The sequence below is a fragment of the Octodon degus genome, unplaced genomic scaffold (genome assembly GCF_000260255.1).
Source record: "Octodon degus isolate 3935 unplaced genomic scaffold, OctDeg1.0 scaffold00020, whole genome shotgun sequence".
NCBI lineage: Eukaryota > Metazoa > Chordata > Mammalia > Rodentia > Octodontidae > Octodon > Octodon degus.
In genome coordinates, this window is record NW_004524596.1 from 5990609 (window position 1) to 6007613 (window position 17005).

Below are 17005 nucleotides of genomic sequence, written 5' to 3' on the forward strand. Positions count from 1 at the left end.
ATTGTTCCTTTCTTGCCTCCATCCACCACTTCCTCATTCTCATCCAAAGTAGCCAGCATAAGGTAATCTTGCTGCATGAAAACATAAGTAGGTTAAAAGCAAACTACAAATAAAACATATTGGTTGAAACGTCATCTTTGAACTCAGTGGAACTCAATTACTATGGTATTACCTGGCCTGCTACCCTGTAGCAAATAAACATTTGATGAATAAAACATTTAAATATAAAAAAATAAAAACATGAGAAAGAACTATAATACAACCAAAGCTTTTCTCAGACTAGAGATAACATTTCCAATTTCACATAAAAACCAGAGACCACTAGGTCAGTGTCAATAATTCATCATTCTCTCAAAACACAGGACAAAAAAAAAAAAAAAAAAAAAATCAAGGAATAAACTGTATTATTTAAAATAGCATAACACTGCTAACCACTTGTATAGCCAAAATAAATGGCCAAGGTAGGTAAGACATACAATGATTTAGGCAGTTATGAAAATTGACATTTTATATACTAATACAGAAAGAGCTCTAAAGCAGGAAAGATGTATATGATCCTATTTGTGTAAAAAATCACATGCATATATTTCAAGTGTACTTGTATTTATGAGATACATAATATCCCTGAAAAATAAAAAAATAACGTAAAAATTACTGCTTCTTAGAAGGAAAACTGCATGATAGGAGATAAAGTGGGTAAGACTGTTCATGTACCCCATAGCCCCAATAACCTTTTAAAGCCTCTTACTAAAATTTGGTTAATATGCTGTATTAATAATGTAGTATTAAATATATTAAAATTAAATAGAACTCAAGCGCAGAAACAAACTGTGAATCTGCCCACCTGGGCTGCCTTTCCTCTGCTCTAATTCCCACAAAATTTGGTCTCAAAATATTTTTTTAAAATAGTGGAAATCTTGGCATACATTTGCCTAAAATCGTCCAAAGTTGTGCACCTAAGTTCTTCTATGCACTCTGCCTCTGCTGCAATGGCATTTCTGCGCTTTATGGAACAATTCGGCCGGCCTTGCGTCGCATCTCACTGGACCACCACCGTTCACACCCCTTCTACAGGTTCTGCTCACAGACGGTTCTCAGGGACGCCCTCCCTAATCACGTCACCGAAACCGTAACGGCCTTCCTCCCTGTCCTCCTTATTCTTGTCCCTACTACTATTACCTGGAGCCTGAAAAGTACTATCCCAAAAGCCTGTTTACCGCTTCCCTTTGGACGTGCAGGCCGCGCCGAGCGCTTGCAGTACACACACCGCGCACGCGCAAATTCCACCGACCGCAGAAATCGATTCTTAACATCACTGGCATTCAAAACACTGGAGCCTCCAGGCGACGGCCAAAACGTTCTCTTTTTCCCACCTGGTAAGTGGTCTCGCCTACTTCCTAACGGAGGCCACGGCGTAAATCTTTCAATACTTTTTCTTTGCAGAGAACTGAGGAAAAAGTGTAGCAAGCGCGGCAAGCACTTTCCGCTCGCCCACACCTACTGCACCCCGCGCCTGCTCCCCTTTCCTGGGGACCTGTGGCCTTGCCTTGGTGCCTCCGAGCCGTAGCACTTCCTCCAGGGAGAACCCATTCTTAGCCTGACCGCTGTCTTCCTCGTCTTCATCGTCTTCATCTTCAAACACCTCGTCCCGCGGTCGGGGCCGCTTAGCATGGAACTCCAAAGGCTGCTCCGCAGCAGCCATGGTTGGCAAAGCACGCGCGCGCAGTTCACAGCCCACTTCCGCTTGGAGCGTGACGTACTTCCGTCGGCGACGTGACGTTTCCGGAAGTGCCTACAGTCACCGCCCCCCGGGCTGTGCTGAGCTGCCTTCAGGGCTCGGCATGGCCGTGCTAGTGAGAGCCGCAGCCCGGCAGTTGCGCTGCGCGGCTCGCGCGGGTAAGGGTGCTCCCGGCAGAGTCCAGTTGTGGAAAACGCCTGGATCACCTCCAACAGTTCCTCGGTTGGGGCTCCTGGGGGCTCGGCGTCTCCCTTCCATCCCGAGGCGCTCTGCGCCAGCACCTGGAGTCGGTCCGCCGGGCCGCAGCGCCTGTTCGCGGGCAAATGCCGCCTCCGCTGCGCCTAGTGGGCGAGAGGGGCGCGTCTGTCAGCGTTCTGGGCCTGGGGCGGAGCTAAGGGTCAACATAGCTGCCCGGAAAGCGCTGAGGCTGCTTGCACGTGCAAATACTAATATTTATTATGGGGCCTGCTTGCTCTGTTTTCCAGTCATTCCCTGTACTTGGAAAGGGAAATACTTCAGCTCCGGGAATGAGCCGGCAGAAGACAACCGCGTGACGCCGATGCTGCGGCATCTTCTGTACAAAATCAAGTCCACCGGCCCCATCACTGTGGCCGAGTACATGAAGGAGGTGTTAACCAACCCAGCCAAGGTATGGGTCAAGGAGCCTACAACCCCACTTTTGCAGATTTACGAGGCTTCAAGGAGGAGTGTGCGTAGGGAGAAGCCCGAAGCTCTTCTAGGGCAACCTGGAGACACAGAGTTGAACCTGTCAGTCGATCACGACTAGTGCCAATAGGGAGACAAATTCCCAAGTCGTCTAGAAGATGGAATGTAACTCGCTTTTGCGGAAGAATGACTTCCTACCTGTCCTGATGGTGGGTGTCATTGTTTGGGAGAAGGGTTTGCAGGAGAGGAGAGAGAGCCCCTCTAGGAGGCAGGGGAAGGATGAAGAGTTGTTAGGTAAGGACTGTACATTTCAGGTGTAGATGGGATTCCTGGGTATGGGAGTCGCCAGTAGGCAACTGGAAATAAAATTCATTGCCTGGAAAGTTGTCTGTCAGTAACTTCAGTGGGCATTGGAAGCATATTCAAGGACTTTTCTTTTGAGAGAGGATTTGATTTTATAATGCCTTGAATTCGCTTGTGCTGGCATCAGACTCACAGTGATCCTCCTGCCTCAGCCTCCAGAGTGCTGGGATTATAAGCCTGCACCACCACACCTTTGTCAGGGTTTTACTTTTGAGAACAAAGTGTAGGTCTTTGTTCTAAGGTTCAGAACTGTCATAGTTTTCTGGCCTGCAGGTCCTTGTCCTCTACAAAGTGGTTTGGTGATAGTTAATTTAATTGAGTATTTCACTTTTTGTTGGGTTAAATATGGCATCTGTGAAATTCTGGGATTGGTTTGGCCTATTTCTGTTGGACGTGGTGAACCTTGTCAGTGTTCATAGACAGGCAGGGGTATGTTAATGTTTGTGGGCATTGCAACAGGGTAAGTGGCTAACACTGCTGCGGTGGTAGAAATGGGGTGAGAAATGGGTGCTTAAAAATAGATCTTGAAAAAAACCAAAAAAAATAGATCTTGGACTCACAGGATTTGCTGCTAAGTGGAAGGGTGAAGGAGAGGAAAGGAACAAGTCTGGTTCTCAGGTTTTACCTAGAGCAGTTGGGTGAAGGCTGTGCCTTCTTTTGAGACAGTTATGGTATTGAGAACCTGGTTTGGAGGAGTTCTGGGAAGGAGGGTCTACTCAGGAGTGGTGTCTGACATTGGCAGTGAAGTTCAGCTGGAGGTAGCACGTAGCAGTTGGCTGTAGGTGTCTGAAGCTTAGAGTTTGGTTGTCATCAGTGTGTAGATGGCAGTTAAGGCCAAGGAACCAGGGCGAGTGTACACAGAAAGAAATTTTCCCAGCATTAAGACTTGGGGTAACTTTCAACATATGAGATTCCTAACCTAAAGAACTTTGAAAGCTGAGGGCTCGTGAGCTTGAATTGAAAAAACAAAATTACTCCTTTAACTCATAATTGAAATTTAGCATTTTAAAAATTATGAACATAGGCAATTGGTAAAAACATTGGCAATACTTTCTTACTCCTCTTTGGTGATATTGGGGATTGGACCAAGGGCTTCCACATTGAGGTACATTAGCAAACTTTATTAATTTTTTTGAGGCAGGGTCTCCCTAAGTGTAACTTGCTTCCTTCCTGCGCTTCGCAGACTGTTATATAACTGTTACATAACTAGGTATGCACCACCACACCTAGTTCATACGTGGGGGTTTGTTGTCTGTCATAATAGTACAGTGATTACTTTCTCAAAGTGGTGCTGTGTTCATCTTCAAAACTTAGTTAATAGATGTTTTGTTTGATTTTTGTCATTTAATACACTGGTAAAGACATTTTCAAACAGTTGATAAGTATTTTTCTATTAATTTCTTCTGTGATTCTGTGTGTTTAAAGTTCTGTGCATTTAAGATGGACTGCTGACACACCCTTCTTTTTTTTTTCCATAATTTTAATGAGAAATAAATAGCAATGAGACAGTTTCAAATCAAATTGGTAGGACAGTTCCAATAATTAACACATTGCATACTGTCTTCCTTGTGGTTATTTGCTGTACAAGATGCAGACATGATATCCTATTTACAAACACTATTAGAACAAATCTCTCTATTCATTGAATTGAGAATATAGCTATATATCTATCCTAGTCATTTACAATACACAGATATAAAATGGTCATTCATCTGTATCCCGTTTTGTTTAGTTTCATCATTTAAATATCATAGGTGTGTGAACTCAGCAAAATATTCGAAAATAGTCCAGTCGTCCATAATAGTATTGGGTCTTCCGCTTGACTGGCAATGTCAGAAGCTGTTGACCTGAGTCCCCTACAGCTCAACATAACACCATGGCTTTACTTGTTATATACTTTTCGTTTTTATACTTTTCTGCTAGATGGTTAAGACCAAGATAAAGCAAGACCTATGTAACAAGAATTGTAGCTTTTGGATCTGATAAGGTCAGTCAAATCCCCTTAGGATTTATCCTGAGACTCTACCTCAGATTGTAGATCCTTTGTGAGTGTCAGCCATGTGGAGGAGTCCCGGCCATTGCTTGGCCAATTTGCTCTCTGTGACAGCCTGAGAGAATATATTCTCTCCATGTGACTCTCCTTAGGCACACTCTACATCATCGATCACTTTCCTCTTTGGCCCCATAATCTCCTTGATAAATTTGGGGCACAACTGAGTTAAATATCATTACAGTACAAGTTCTCATCCTTCCTGAGTTTTAATTGACCTTAGAAGGCTAGGGCTAAAATGTTGGCTTTCCTTGCGGAACTCCTTTTTCTCTGATTTTTGGTTTGCAAACTTAGATTGTTAACCCTCCAGAAGAGAAGCTTATTGTTATTACCATACAACCTAGGCTGTGAAGCTTAACCTCACTGTCTGAATATCAAACATCTTAGGCATAACATGGAACAGGTGTTTTTCATCAAGCATTGATATGTTAAACTTTAAACTTTAAGTTACAGAATATGATGAAAAAGTTAAAATATATTTAAAAAATAGGAATAAAGAATTATATATACGTCCAGAAATTAACCATGTACAACATTGAAGCAGGACAGTCCCGCAACACTCCTTTTCCTGTCTCCTGCCTTTATTCACCACCCCTTCCTTTTTAAGCAATCATCTACCTGAGAGCACTGCAGCAGCTGACATGACACACCCTTCTAATCCTAGAACTCAAGGAGGCTGAGGCAGGGGGACTGCAACTTCATATCCAGCCAAGGAAGTTCAACATTTTATGGAAACCCTGTCTCAAAATAAAATAAAAATGGGCTAGGGATTTAGCTCAGTGTGAAGGCCTTAGGTTAGTCCTCAGTCCTGAAAAAATTTATGCATTTACAAATTGTATGAAGGGTTTACTGTAAGTTTCACTATACCAAGGAGATCTGTACCTTCCCAAAACGCTTGCTTCTGAAGTGAAGCTCTTCTGCCTCTGGGAATGTTATGTATAGTGAGAAAAAGGTTCTGCTTAGCGATGCGAGTGAGTTTATTTCTAATGCCATAAGGGCACAGTTGAAGCTGTAAGAGATAGGTGCTGGTAAGAAGATCCTGGGCACTCCACGCCATCAGATCTGGCTGAGAGACAGGGATGGTACGTAGCTGTGAGTCTCAGAGGGAGTGGAGCAGGTGGAAGCCAGGGGAGTTAGTGCACTGGAGAATGAGTTTCAGTTCTTGCACAGGGCAGCAGTCCAGAAAATTATGAGGTGTTAGAATAAGGTATTTGAGGGCTGGCCAGCTAGCTTAGCGGACTAACGTGCCCGCTTAGGCAGAGTGTAGTGACTGGGGTTCAATCCCCCGGGGTGCCCAGAGAGGGCGATTAAGACTGGGTGTGGTGGTGCGTGCCTGTAATCCCAGTGCTTGGGAGGCTGAAAACAGAATCACTACGTGTCTATGTAGTGATACTCTGTACTAAAATACATTAAAAAAAAAAAAAAGGTATTTGAGAAGCAGGGGCAAGTTTTGAACAGAAGATTCTGCCTTGAAAGTTATGTATTATGAAAATAAGTAAGGAATAGTTTTCTCCCTTAAGTACTGCTTCTTGTGAAGAACTCAGAGGAATAAGCTCAGAAGAGGAAGCCCTGGATTTAGTCTTGGGGCCGAGGGCTGAGCAGGAGGTCGGTAAAGGCGGCATTTGAGCAGTCCGAAAGGCTGAGTGTAATTTCGGGCAAGAAATGAGAAGGGAGATTCTACAGTTGCATAGCTGTGTAGAGATCAGGGCTTATTCAGAAAAAACCTACCTTTTTATTGAGATACAATGTTCATACAGAATAGTGCATAGATCACAAGTGTACAATGGAGCGCGTTTTCACAGTGAGCACTGTTGTGTAATATGCGCCAACATAGGAAACAGGTGTACAAGCCTGAGGTCTCAGGCACTTCGGAGGCTGAAGTGGGAGGATCTTGAGTTCAAGACCAGCCTGGGCAACACAGTGAGACCTCATTTTAAAAAACAACAAAAGAAACAGTCATCAGCAGGCTAGGCTAGGCTAATTTGGGAGAGGAGGCCAGAAGGCTTGGTGGTGGAGGCTATGGTTGAATTTTGAGCAGGAAGGGAAATGAGGGCAAAGAGGGCAGAGATGAGTGCTGCGTGGCTTCTGGTCCAAAGCTGAGGGTAACTTTCTCTGTCTGTGGCAAACTGACTCCTGTTTTGTAAAAGAAGTAATGTCTTTATCTTGTCTATTAAGAGTGCTTTCACACTAAATCGTTGTAGATATGAGATTTTGAAGTGTTTTAGAAAGCCATATTTGAAAATTAATTTTTCTCCATTTTTTTTCTTTCCCAGGGATATTATGTGCACCATGATATGCTGGGAGAAAAAGGAGATTTCATTACCTCACCTGAAATAAGTCAGATCTTTGGAGAGGTAAAACCGTAAGTAAACTATGAAAGACAGTAATAACAGCATGTGAGAGCAGATCCATTTGTATTGATCTATAATATATGAGTTTTACAGGGACTTTTGTGTGATTCATCAAAAGTTTTAATTTTTGAGAGGAAGTAGGAAATGGGAAAATGGTAGAGAGAAAGGACATTTGAAAAATTTATACTTGACTTTAGGGACAAAAAGAAGGAAAGGAGATGGGAGCTGACAAATTGGAGGAGAACCAAGGGAAATTGGGTATGAGGAAAAGAGAGAAGATAAAAAAGAACACTGGAGAATTAGTGGAATACAGATGAGCCCTAAAGCTTGCAGCCCTAATTTAATCATAGCTGCAGTAGAAGCCTCCCTTTAAGGAAAAGAATTTCAATTATTTCCATGAAAGTACTTTTGATGATTTAGAAATAGGACAGGAAAGTGTACACAAGAGGAAGTAGAATCCAAATTAATAATTACTAAGAATTGTAAAATGATTTGAATAATAAGTATAAAGAAATGTTACAGTCTCATATGTGTATTTACTTTCAAAGACTAGTACATTTTCATGAGTGATGTTCTCTTATCCAACAAGTTTGATTGTAATGGCAGATCTGAGAGCGTCTCATCCCATCCTTTCTGGTGGACCATTGCTGGGCTTAGGCGGTTTATCTGTACTCATGTCCTATCAGTCAGCCAGAGACTCCCCTCTGTGCTCCCTCTGTCCTCTCCCCTCCCCCCTCTGCAGTAAAAAGCCTCATGGTACAGATAAAAGGATAAATGTATTTTCTATCATTGTATTTCCTAAGTAGTGTATATTGTGATACAATCCTGTGAGCATATATATTATGTACCTATTACATAATACACATGCAGTTATTTGGAAATACTTTATGACTTAACGTGTATGTACATGGGATTTTACATTGTGATATAGTTTTGAACTTTATAATACTTTAATGTACGTCTTTCCTTGTCTTAGCTTTTAGGGATATGGTTCATTAGTGAATGGATGGCGGCTGGGAAAAACACAGCTTTCCAGCTGGTGGAACTGGGCCCTGGTCGGGGCACCCTCATGGGAGACATTTTGAGGGTAGGTAATAACAGAATGTCTTTTAAGTCTCATTGGTTCTTACTCTGACTGCAAATTTCATTGATTTTCTTGGATTTTGGTTCTACCTCCTCAATTTTCATTGTTTATAAGCTCAAAACTGTGTGCATGTGTGTATGTGTAGAGAATGTAAAAGCAACATATAAGTGTTTAGTAGATATTATAGGAGAATGTGTTTATCTCCTCAATAGATAGTTTGTATTTATTATCAAAGTAGAGACCATAAAAGAAAAGATTAAAAATTTAGTTTTAAGAAAATAAAATTAGGAGGGCTGGCAGGATAGCTCAGCAGTCTTAAGCATTTGCTTAGGCAAGTGCAAGAACTAGGGTTGGCTTCCCCCATATTGCATGCAGTGCTGGTCCCACCTTTAGGTGCGCTGAGTGGGCCACCAAGTCTGGGTGTGGTAGTGCACACTTGTAGGCCTAGTGCCGGGGAGGATGAAAACAGGAGTATTACTACAGGTCTGAGCTGCACAGTGAGACCCTGTATCAATATATTAAAAGAAAAAAAAATTAGAAACTTTCTGTTCTTTATAGAAATTAGGAAGCTTTTTTTTTTTTGTCAAAGACACTGTGGACTGATAAGATCAGTCCATAGAGTGGGAGAACTTATATATAACCCATAATAGTAGAATATATAAAAAACTCCTTTAAGTCAATGAAAAGATAACAAATAATAGAAAAACAGGGATATAGCTCAGTGGCCAATATAGCCTAGCACCATACGCACCTGCCTGGCCAGGGCAAGGTCCTGAGTTTGGTCCCTGATATTGCAAAAATAAATAAATAAATAAAGAAAGAAAGAAAGAAAGAAAGAGAAAGCTAAAGATGTGAATAGCCCCTTCTGAATAGAAAAAAAAAAAAAATCAAATGACTAATAAAAAGAAAGGTGCCAGTTTCTCATAGAGAAATAGGAATTAAAATTATGTTGTGATAGTACTATAATCCTAACAGATTGAAAAAAGTCTCACCTCACAAAGTGCTAGTGCAGATGGGGCTGTGTGGCGCATTGGAAGCTCTCATACTCTGCTGGTACAGGTAGAATTTGGTACAGCCAGTTTGAGACGGTATCAGGCATTATCTGCTCAATTTCAAGTTACTTACATTGTATAAATTTGCAGTTTCACTGCTGCTCATACAAACTAGTACAGGAGGCATGTTCAAGAAGGTAACATTGTTGAGGACAGCAAGAAAACCAGAAGCACTTCCTGGCCTTGGGAAATGCATCAGTAAATTGTGGTTCAGCCATCCAGTGGAATACCAAGCCTGCAGAATGCAGCAGTATTCAACATGAAACAAAATACGGAGTAAAAATAGCAGTCACAAAAGAATTTTTATAATTTTATTTGTATAAAATCCAAAAAAGTCAATAATAAGCAGGATATAGTTGATATATATTGAATAAGATTCATAAAGAGAAGCCATAAAGTGGCTAGTTGGAAATTGAGAATGGGAGTGACCTCTAGACCAAATTTAATTTTCCTGATGCCTTATGACTTTTGCTTCAAATTGGGATTTGAAAGTTTTTTTTAAAAAAGCAGAGTATTTAAGCATCTAACAGGAATCCTGCTTGTACTTAGGAGGGAATAATCACTGATTTGAGTTTTTAGGGCTCTATTTTCTATTTCTTAAAAGTAGTAAAGCTACCTGAATTTAAAATATTTTAAAAGTTATTGAAATAATATTTTCTTATTCAAATACTTGAAAAAATGTAAACCAATAGCCTTTAGGCTATCTCTCTAGATTAAGTCACAAGAACTCTTCTAGAAATAGAAAATTTACAGGGATATAAACCGAGTTTCAAAAGCAAATGAGCTTACTTTTTTTTTTGGTGGAACTGGGGATTGAACTCAGGCCCTTGCGCTTGCCAGGGAAGCGCATAGTCTGCTGAGCCATCTTCCCAGCCCCAGATGAGCTTACTTTTGAAAGGTTTTTCTCCTGGGAAATAGCTTCATGTCTAGTCTAATCTTCAGTCTATGTTTGGAAATACCTTGTTCTTTTCATTGTTCTGTATCTGCCCATTTGTATTTAAAAAATAGACCAGCCAAGAATGAAGATTCAAGTGAAAAATATTTGTATTTTATGCTTTTGCATTTTAGCAAAGACTAATAAATTATTATTTTCCTTTCTTCCCTGTATATTTACAGTAGTTAAAAAATTGTTCTGGATAGCTAAAAAAAAAAAAAAAGAAAATGTAGTGTAGTTCCAAAGGTAGGCTGCCAGCTTATTAGTGGTATTCAAATTTAATTCCCTTAGGATATAGTTTAATCATCTCAAAGGTAAGATTATTTCACACATGCAGGCTTTACAAAATGAAGGTCATATAAATTTTATTTCCTTGGTCTTGTTTTAGAATCTGAAATTGTTTGACTGAATGCTAAATCTTTTATTTTCATTTGTTAATCATAATGTATCATTAGGGAATCAAACTGTATACTGTTCATTTCTTAGATCACTGATGGCAAATCTTTTAGAGCTTTGAATGATACCAGTAGGCCACTGCGGCACACATGCCATATGTTTGCCACCACTGTAAGATTATGCTTAATAATTCTAGTAGGTTATGATTTTTATACACTGGAGAGTGGCTTGGGTCAGAAGCAGATAGCACATATTACTTGTGATTGACTGAACTAATGTAGTAAATGGTTAGAACACTTAACATCTTTATAACATATTGTATTTTGCCATAATTTTTTTCTTTCTCTCTTTAGGTGTTCAGTCAGCTTGGATCTGTGCTAAAGAACTGTGACATTTCAATACACCTGGTAGAGGTGAGCCAAAGATTAAGCGATCTTCAAGCATCAACACTGACTGAAGCAAAGATCCCACTAGAGCGGAATGCAGAGTCTCTAGTATATATGAAAGGTGTTACTAAGTCTGGGCTCCCAGTATCCTGGTACCGTGCTCTACAGGATGTTCCAAAAGGTAATTACTTCTCACTGATTAATCAAAGAACTCTTATTAGAGCCTCATAGTAGTGGTCATTGACCATAACCTTCTACAGCAATTTAATACATTTAATCATTGGTACCAGGTTCCTTTTCCTTAGAGAACAGCTAACTTTTTTTTTTCCTAGAAAAATATTGTAATAGAAGATAGAGGTACCTAACATTAAGGAGCAGTGTATTTCATGTAGTTTTATGAAAGAATAACAAAGCAAAAACAAATAGCCAAAGTGTACACTTCCACTGTGCTTTTTAAGTGTTTCCCTGTAGCAAGGATGGTGCCAATGATGAGGCAGCAAGGCAGCCAGGGCTTCAGAAAGCAGTGTCAGTAGGAGGACTTGCTTAGTTGATCTTTTGAAAACGAGTGCTTGCCTAAGGTGGTGGTCAAGTCTCGGCCCTAGTCAAGATTCTTTGATGAATCCAGGCTCAAACTACGTGGGGGTAGGATCCTGGCAAGACACTTAAAGCCATTCTCTGGCCCTAGCCTTCTCAGGTGCTTTTATAAAATTCAGGTTGCCTTCCAAATATGAGCCAACAAATGCATGTGATTTCTTTCAGGTTGTGTGATTAGATCTAACCAGTAATTCAGCCATTGCAGTTCTCTGACTATAGAAAATGAGACTAGTAATAGTTATTCTTTCCTCTGTTCTGCAGAATAAATTTTCTATAAAGAGGAGGCTATATCTAGTGGTGATTATGAAAGCATGCCAGGTTCCAATACTGAGTAGTTAGACATTTCCTTTTATTTATTTATTTATGTTTTAAAGACTTAATTGCCTTGAAATGCTGAACCATTAATTTTTTTCTTTTATTTTCAAATAGGGTACAGCTTTTTTCTTGCACATGAATTTTTTGACGTTCTTCCTGTGCATAAGTTTCAGGTACTGATGAAAGTCATGTTTGTAATCCGATAACTGAAGTGTTAAAACCATGAACATTTAGAGTACTTAAATTTATAAGCCTTACGTGTTGGGTGACTTTTAACTATTGATGGGTAGAAGCATTAGATAGAAATCTTGATGTTCTTGGAATAATTGTTAAGGATTCTTAATGCATCTGTGAAGATATTTTGATGCAGATTGCACTAAATCTATAGATTGCTCTTGTTAAGTTAGTACTACTGTAGTCTTTTAAACATTAATTCTGCCAGTCCATGAGCATGAAGGGTTTCCTAGTGTCTTCGGTTTCGTGTTCTAAAATTTGCATAGTAGATGTCTTTCATTTCCTTGGTTAGAATGATTCCCTAGGATTTAAGCTACTGTGAATGGACTTGTTTTCTGATTTCTGTCTTACTACTGGCATACAGAAAAGCTATTGGCTTTTTAATGTTGGCTTTATGTGCTGCTGCTTTGATGTATGGGGATCAAAATGCATTATACACACTGACTTCCCCTTCCTGTGTGAAGTTGGACCGCGGGGCAAGGCAGGGAGGGGAGGAAATGAAGTATGCTGTGTGCACATACAAATTTGCCAAAATGGAACCTACTGATCTGTATAACCAGTGTGCACTGATTTTAAAAAAGTGGGAAAAACAATTCTTAATTCTTCTGGGATAAATGTGAGATGGTAAATGACTGTTATTTGTACAGGATTTCTTTTGACAAACTTTTAAAAATTCTAAATTATTTTTTCTTGTTCTTTCTGTAACTAATTATAATAAAGATTTGGCACTGTGTCTACTCGTAACATTTGAGGCAAGAACGGCTCTCGTTAGCGTCTGGCTAGTCCTCCTGGGTTTATCCTACATTTTGGGGGACTTTCCACACTAACTTTCATGCCTTTTAAGAAAAATTTATCTTCTGTAGCTCCATTATGTATTGCTTTTCCTTACAGTATTGTGCATGTATCAGTTCATTCGTACTATTTCTCTACTAAAATTATTCAGTGCTTTTTAAATATGCACAAAGAAAAAACATAGTATTTTTGGTGAAAGGCAATTATGAGAACTTGCAAAAATTTTTTGTGTTTTGTTTAGAAAACACCCCAAGGGTGGAGAGAAGTACTCATTGATATTGATCCACAAGTTTCCGATAAGCTGAGGTTTGTTCTGGCGCCTTGTGTCACCCCTGCTGAAGCTCTTCTGCAAGTAGGAACACTTTTTTCTGTTTCTTTCATTGCTAATAGCACTCAAAGTACTGTTCTGTGAGTTACAATTTCAAGTCCTTGAATAAGAGAAATTGTTGGTAACCTTCAGGGTGCTTTTTGTTGACAGTGAAAGTGCAGAGGATTTAATTTCAAGAGAACAGGTTAAGATCATTCTTTAGGTTTGTCACCTTCAAGTCATAAGTCAGATAGCTGGGAAGCACTTACTTAGTCAAGACCTTGCCTACTTTTTTATTCTGCTCTCAACTATCAAATGCTGAAGATACAGTCAGCTTTCTAGAGCACTGCCTGTGAAGCCATGTTAACACCGACGATAGTAAAGTTACAGTGAAAGCTCACATGACCTTTGAGAAGAGGTTCAAACCTAAGTCTTTCTGACTAGGCAGAGACATCAGAACAGGTCCTTACTTCAATTTAGTGGTGCTAGGAGGGAGCAAAAATAATGTATTTTCATTGTGGAGAGAAAAAAAGTATCAAACTTTCATCAGTCATCTCGGGCATCAGTAAAACTTGATATATACCAGTCCAGTTGACAAGTATTAATATTCAGTCACTTCATGTTTGACAGTCGTGGACCCGATTTTGTGGGCCCTATATAATGGTTGAAAATTGCAGGTAATGAGTCTCAGGTCTAGTGGCACTAATTCACAAGCTGTTGTTTCCAGATACGAGCATGCGATTGCTATTTGTTCTGCTCCAGGAGAACTCATCATACTATACTTACTTAACAGGGTATATTTTGCTAGACTGGACTTATATCTTGTTCTTTCTAACCAAGTTTTTGAGTACTGAATTTGAGGTACGGTTGTAATCAGACAGAAAGCCCCTTCTCATGCTGTCAGCCAACCAAGTGGAACGTTTATTTCTCCTGATAATGCAAGTACTATTATAATAAAATGAACTAGGCATGGTATCACACATTGTAATCCCAGTGCTGTAGAGGCTGATGCAGGAGAATCGTGAATTCAAGGTCAGCCTGGGCTATATAATGAGACCCTTTTTCAGAAACAAAGATAATGCACTTGGCACTTGGCCATAAAGGGGTTGAGAGGGCATGTATCTTTTTATAAAATAGGATAAAATGTCTACAAGTGTAGTGGATAGCAACAGAGAATCAAAGAAGTCTGTTTCATTAAAGGGATGTCAAGTGAAACATTAAGAAATTACTAATATTGAAAAGCAATTATAACTAAGAAATGCTTATAATACAGAAACATTTTTTAGGCCCCTTAAGAAAGCTTTTTAGAATGATGTGTTTTCATTCTACCAACTGTTTCCTCACTAGCACGATGAAACAAGGGATCATGTTGAAGTATGTCCTGATGCTGGGGTTATCATTCAAGAACTTTCTGAACGCATAGCAGTCACTGGAGGTGCTGCACTGATTGCTGATTATGGTCATGATGGGACAAAGACAGACACTTTCAGAGTATGTATAATCCAGTAACATGCTTAATCAGTTTGTTAGATTTGAAACTCACTGAATCTTCTCTGGTTTTCACAGTGCCTAGCACTGTTGTATATTTTAAGCTACGGGTGGTGGCACACACCTGTAATCCCAGCACTCAGGAGGCTGAGGCAGGAGGATCCAATGTGAGTTCGAGGCCAGCCTGGGCCACATAGTGAGATCAGGGCCACTAAGTAGCAAGACTGTTTATAGATAAGACTATAAAACTGGCCTAGGTTCTGATTACCTAAATTCTTTGGGAGAATATATAAGGTCATTTGTATTCAATCATCATAAACATTAATGAAAATGTTAAATAACTATATTAAGGTCAGCATCTTCAGACACTCCTCTCTTGTACTTTATATTGGGTTTGCCATATAGTACTGTATTTGCTAAAGGTATTACTGCATAGTCTAAAAGATTTAGGCCCTATTTTAACAACTGCAGGTAAATATGTACTAATATGATAGCATTTCTTTGATTTTAATAAAGAGAGGCATAAAAGTACAAAAAACTAATTTCTTTTATGTTTAAGGGATTTTGTGGCCACAAGCTTCATGATGTCTTAATTGCCCCTGGAACAGCAGACCTAACAGCTGATGTGGACTTCAGTTATTTGCGCAGGATGGCACAAGGAAAAGTAGTTTCTCTGGGTCCAATACAACAGCAAACATTTTTAAAAAATATGGGTATTGATGTCCGGCTGAAGGTAATGGTTTATTTCACTATCATTAAGTATTTTAATTTCATAGTATTTCAAAATTATGAATACTCTGGGTAGGCAGATTCTTGATGTTTCAGTCTTCTCAGTAGTGTAAGATTTTGGATAACTAGAGAGCTGGAAGTGTGGCACAGCCTGGTAACATTCAAGAGAGGTAGAATAAATGCTTTCCAATTACCCATGTTCATGAAAAACTCATGTTCATGGCTATGTTCTTCCAAGCACACCTAAATTTAAGCAAACTGGGGATATTCATTAAGAGTGCACAACCATAGTTGTGTTATAGCAAACTACACTTTATTAATAACTTTATGAATCTTGGGTGGGTAATCAGAATTCACATTTTAAATATTTGAATTATTAATAGTATTGTATCTACCTACAGATTTCCCTCCTTCCTTTCTTCCTATTTACTAAGAAATGTTGTCTTCTCAGGTTCTTTTAGGTAAATCGGATGAGCCACTGATGAGACAGCACTTACTTCAGGGGTATGATATGTTAATGAACCCTCAGAAGATGGGAGAAAGATTTAACTTTTTTGCCTTGCTGCCTCCTCAGAGACTTCATGGTGCAAGTCATCACGTGAATGCATGCCAGTCAACGCCCTCTGCATCACCTGTGGCTGGGTTTGGTGAACTGGTTTGGCAGTGATATTTCAGCTTAGAGGTTTTAATCCTTCACTCTGCCTAAGAAGTCAAAATAAAGGGAGCACATTTCATACATTAAAGGTAACCAAAGTCCTAGTATATTTTATCTTCGCAGACAAAAATAGCCCATGTTATGTATAATAAAATTATAGAACTTTTAGGGTCATAACTCTTGGTACAAGTATATGTTCTCAATTTACTTAACTGCTACCGAGAAATTGAATTTCCTTTTAATAAAGCTAGTTGTATTTTTATTTTTAAAAGTATATATAAGTACTAAGACCAGGGAGATAGCTCAGTAGCATGAGCACCTGCCTGTCTGGTAAGGGCAAGGTTCTGAGTTCAATCTCCAGTCTGCAACAACAAAAAAATAAATAAAGGTACATATGAGTACTGACAGGTTTAATAAAAATATTTTATTCATTTATTTTTTTGTGGCTGGCTCAGCTCACCCTGGGGGCAGGGCTGGCGCGGCATGAGGTGCTGGGGATCCAACTGCAGTCCCTGCGCACTTGTCTAAGCAGTTGCCTTAGACCATTGAGCTATTTTGCTGGCCCAGTAAAAAATACTTAAAAGAGGAGGTATATCAGGATATCTGACAGATTGCTAAGATCTTACTAAGTGAAGAAAATAGGACAACAAAACTTTTAGTTACTGTTCTATTTTTGCTGATGACCTTTACATACTTAATTTCATAGGATCTAATACAAATTTAGTTTTAATTATTCCAAACTTTCCATTTTAAGAATTGAGGGGCGGGGCTGGTGGGATGGCTCAGTGGTCTAAAGCACCTACTTAGAACAAGCTTAACAAAGCACAGGAACCGCGGTTCAATCCCCCAGCACCACATGCCAGCCAGCCCC

At 39.6% G+C, this 17005-nt stretch overlaps 2 protein-coding genes across 2 annotated transcripts in view; one reads left to right on the forward strand and one right to left on the reverse strand.

The window, feature by feature from the left end:
- The window catches only part of Cebpz (CCAAT/enhancer binding protein zeta), a 20617-nt gene extending 18870 nt beyond the window's left edge, over positions 1 to 1747 (reverse strand). Inside the window, exons 1-2 of the mRNA XM_023711179.1 lie at positions 1547 to 1747; positions 3 to 71 (exon numbers count right to left, since the gene is read on the reverse strand). Coding sequence (XP_023566947.1) covers positions 3 to 71; positions 1547 to 1702 — 225 coding nt within the window. The 5' untranslated portion in view covers positions 1703 to 1747. The remainder of the gene's footprint in view (positions 1 to 2; positions 72 to 1546) is intronic.
- Positions 1748 to 1811: 64 nt separating this feature from the next.
- Positions 1812 to 16215, forward strand: Ndufaf7 (NADH:ubiquinone oxidoreductase complex assembly factor 7). Its single transcript, XM_023711203.1, has 10 exons — positions 1812 to 1896; positions 2224 to 2387; positions 7091 to 7171; positions 8145 to 8255; positions 10988 to 11201; positions 12044 to 12102; positions 13197 to 13307; positions 14610 to 14753; positions 15310 to 15483; positions 15931 to 16215. The coding sequence occupies exons 1-10, from the start codon at positions 1842 to 1844 to the stop codon at positions 16144 to 16146; spliced, it is 1329 nt and encodes a 442-aa protein (XP_023566971.1). The 5' UTR covers positions 1812 to 1841; the 3' UTR covers positions 16147 to 16215.
- The last annotated feature ends 790 nt before the right edge of the window (positions 16216 to 17005 follow it).

Coding starts and splice junctions, on each gene's coding strand:
- Ndufaf7 (XM_023711203.1), top strand. CDS start 1,842: ATGGCCGTGCTAGTGAGAGCCGCAGCCCGGCAGTTGCGCTGCGCGGCT. Junction 2,388..7,090: donor TGTTAACCAACCCAGCCAAG/GTATGGGTCAAG, acceptor TTTCTTTCCCAG/GGATATTATGTGCACCATGA. Junction 15,484..15,930: donor GTATTGATGTCCGGCTGAAG/GTAATGGTTTAT, acceptor TTGTCTTCTCAG/GTTCTTTTAGGTAAATCGGA.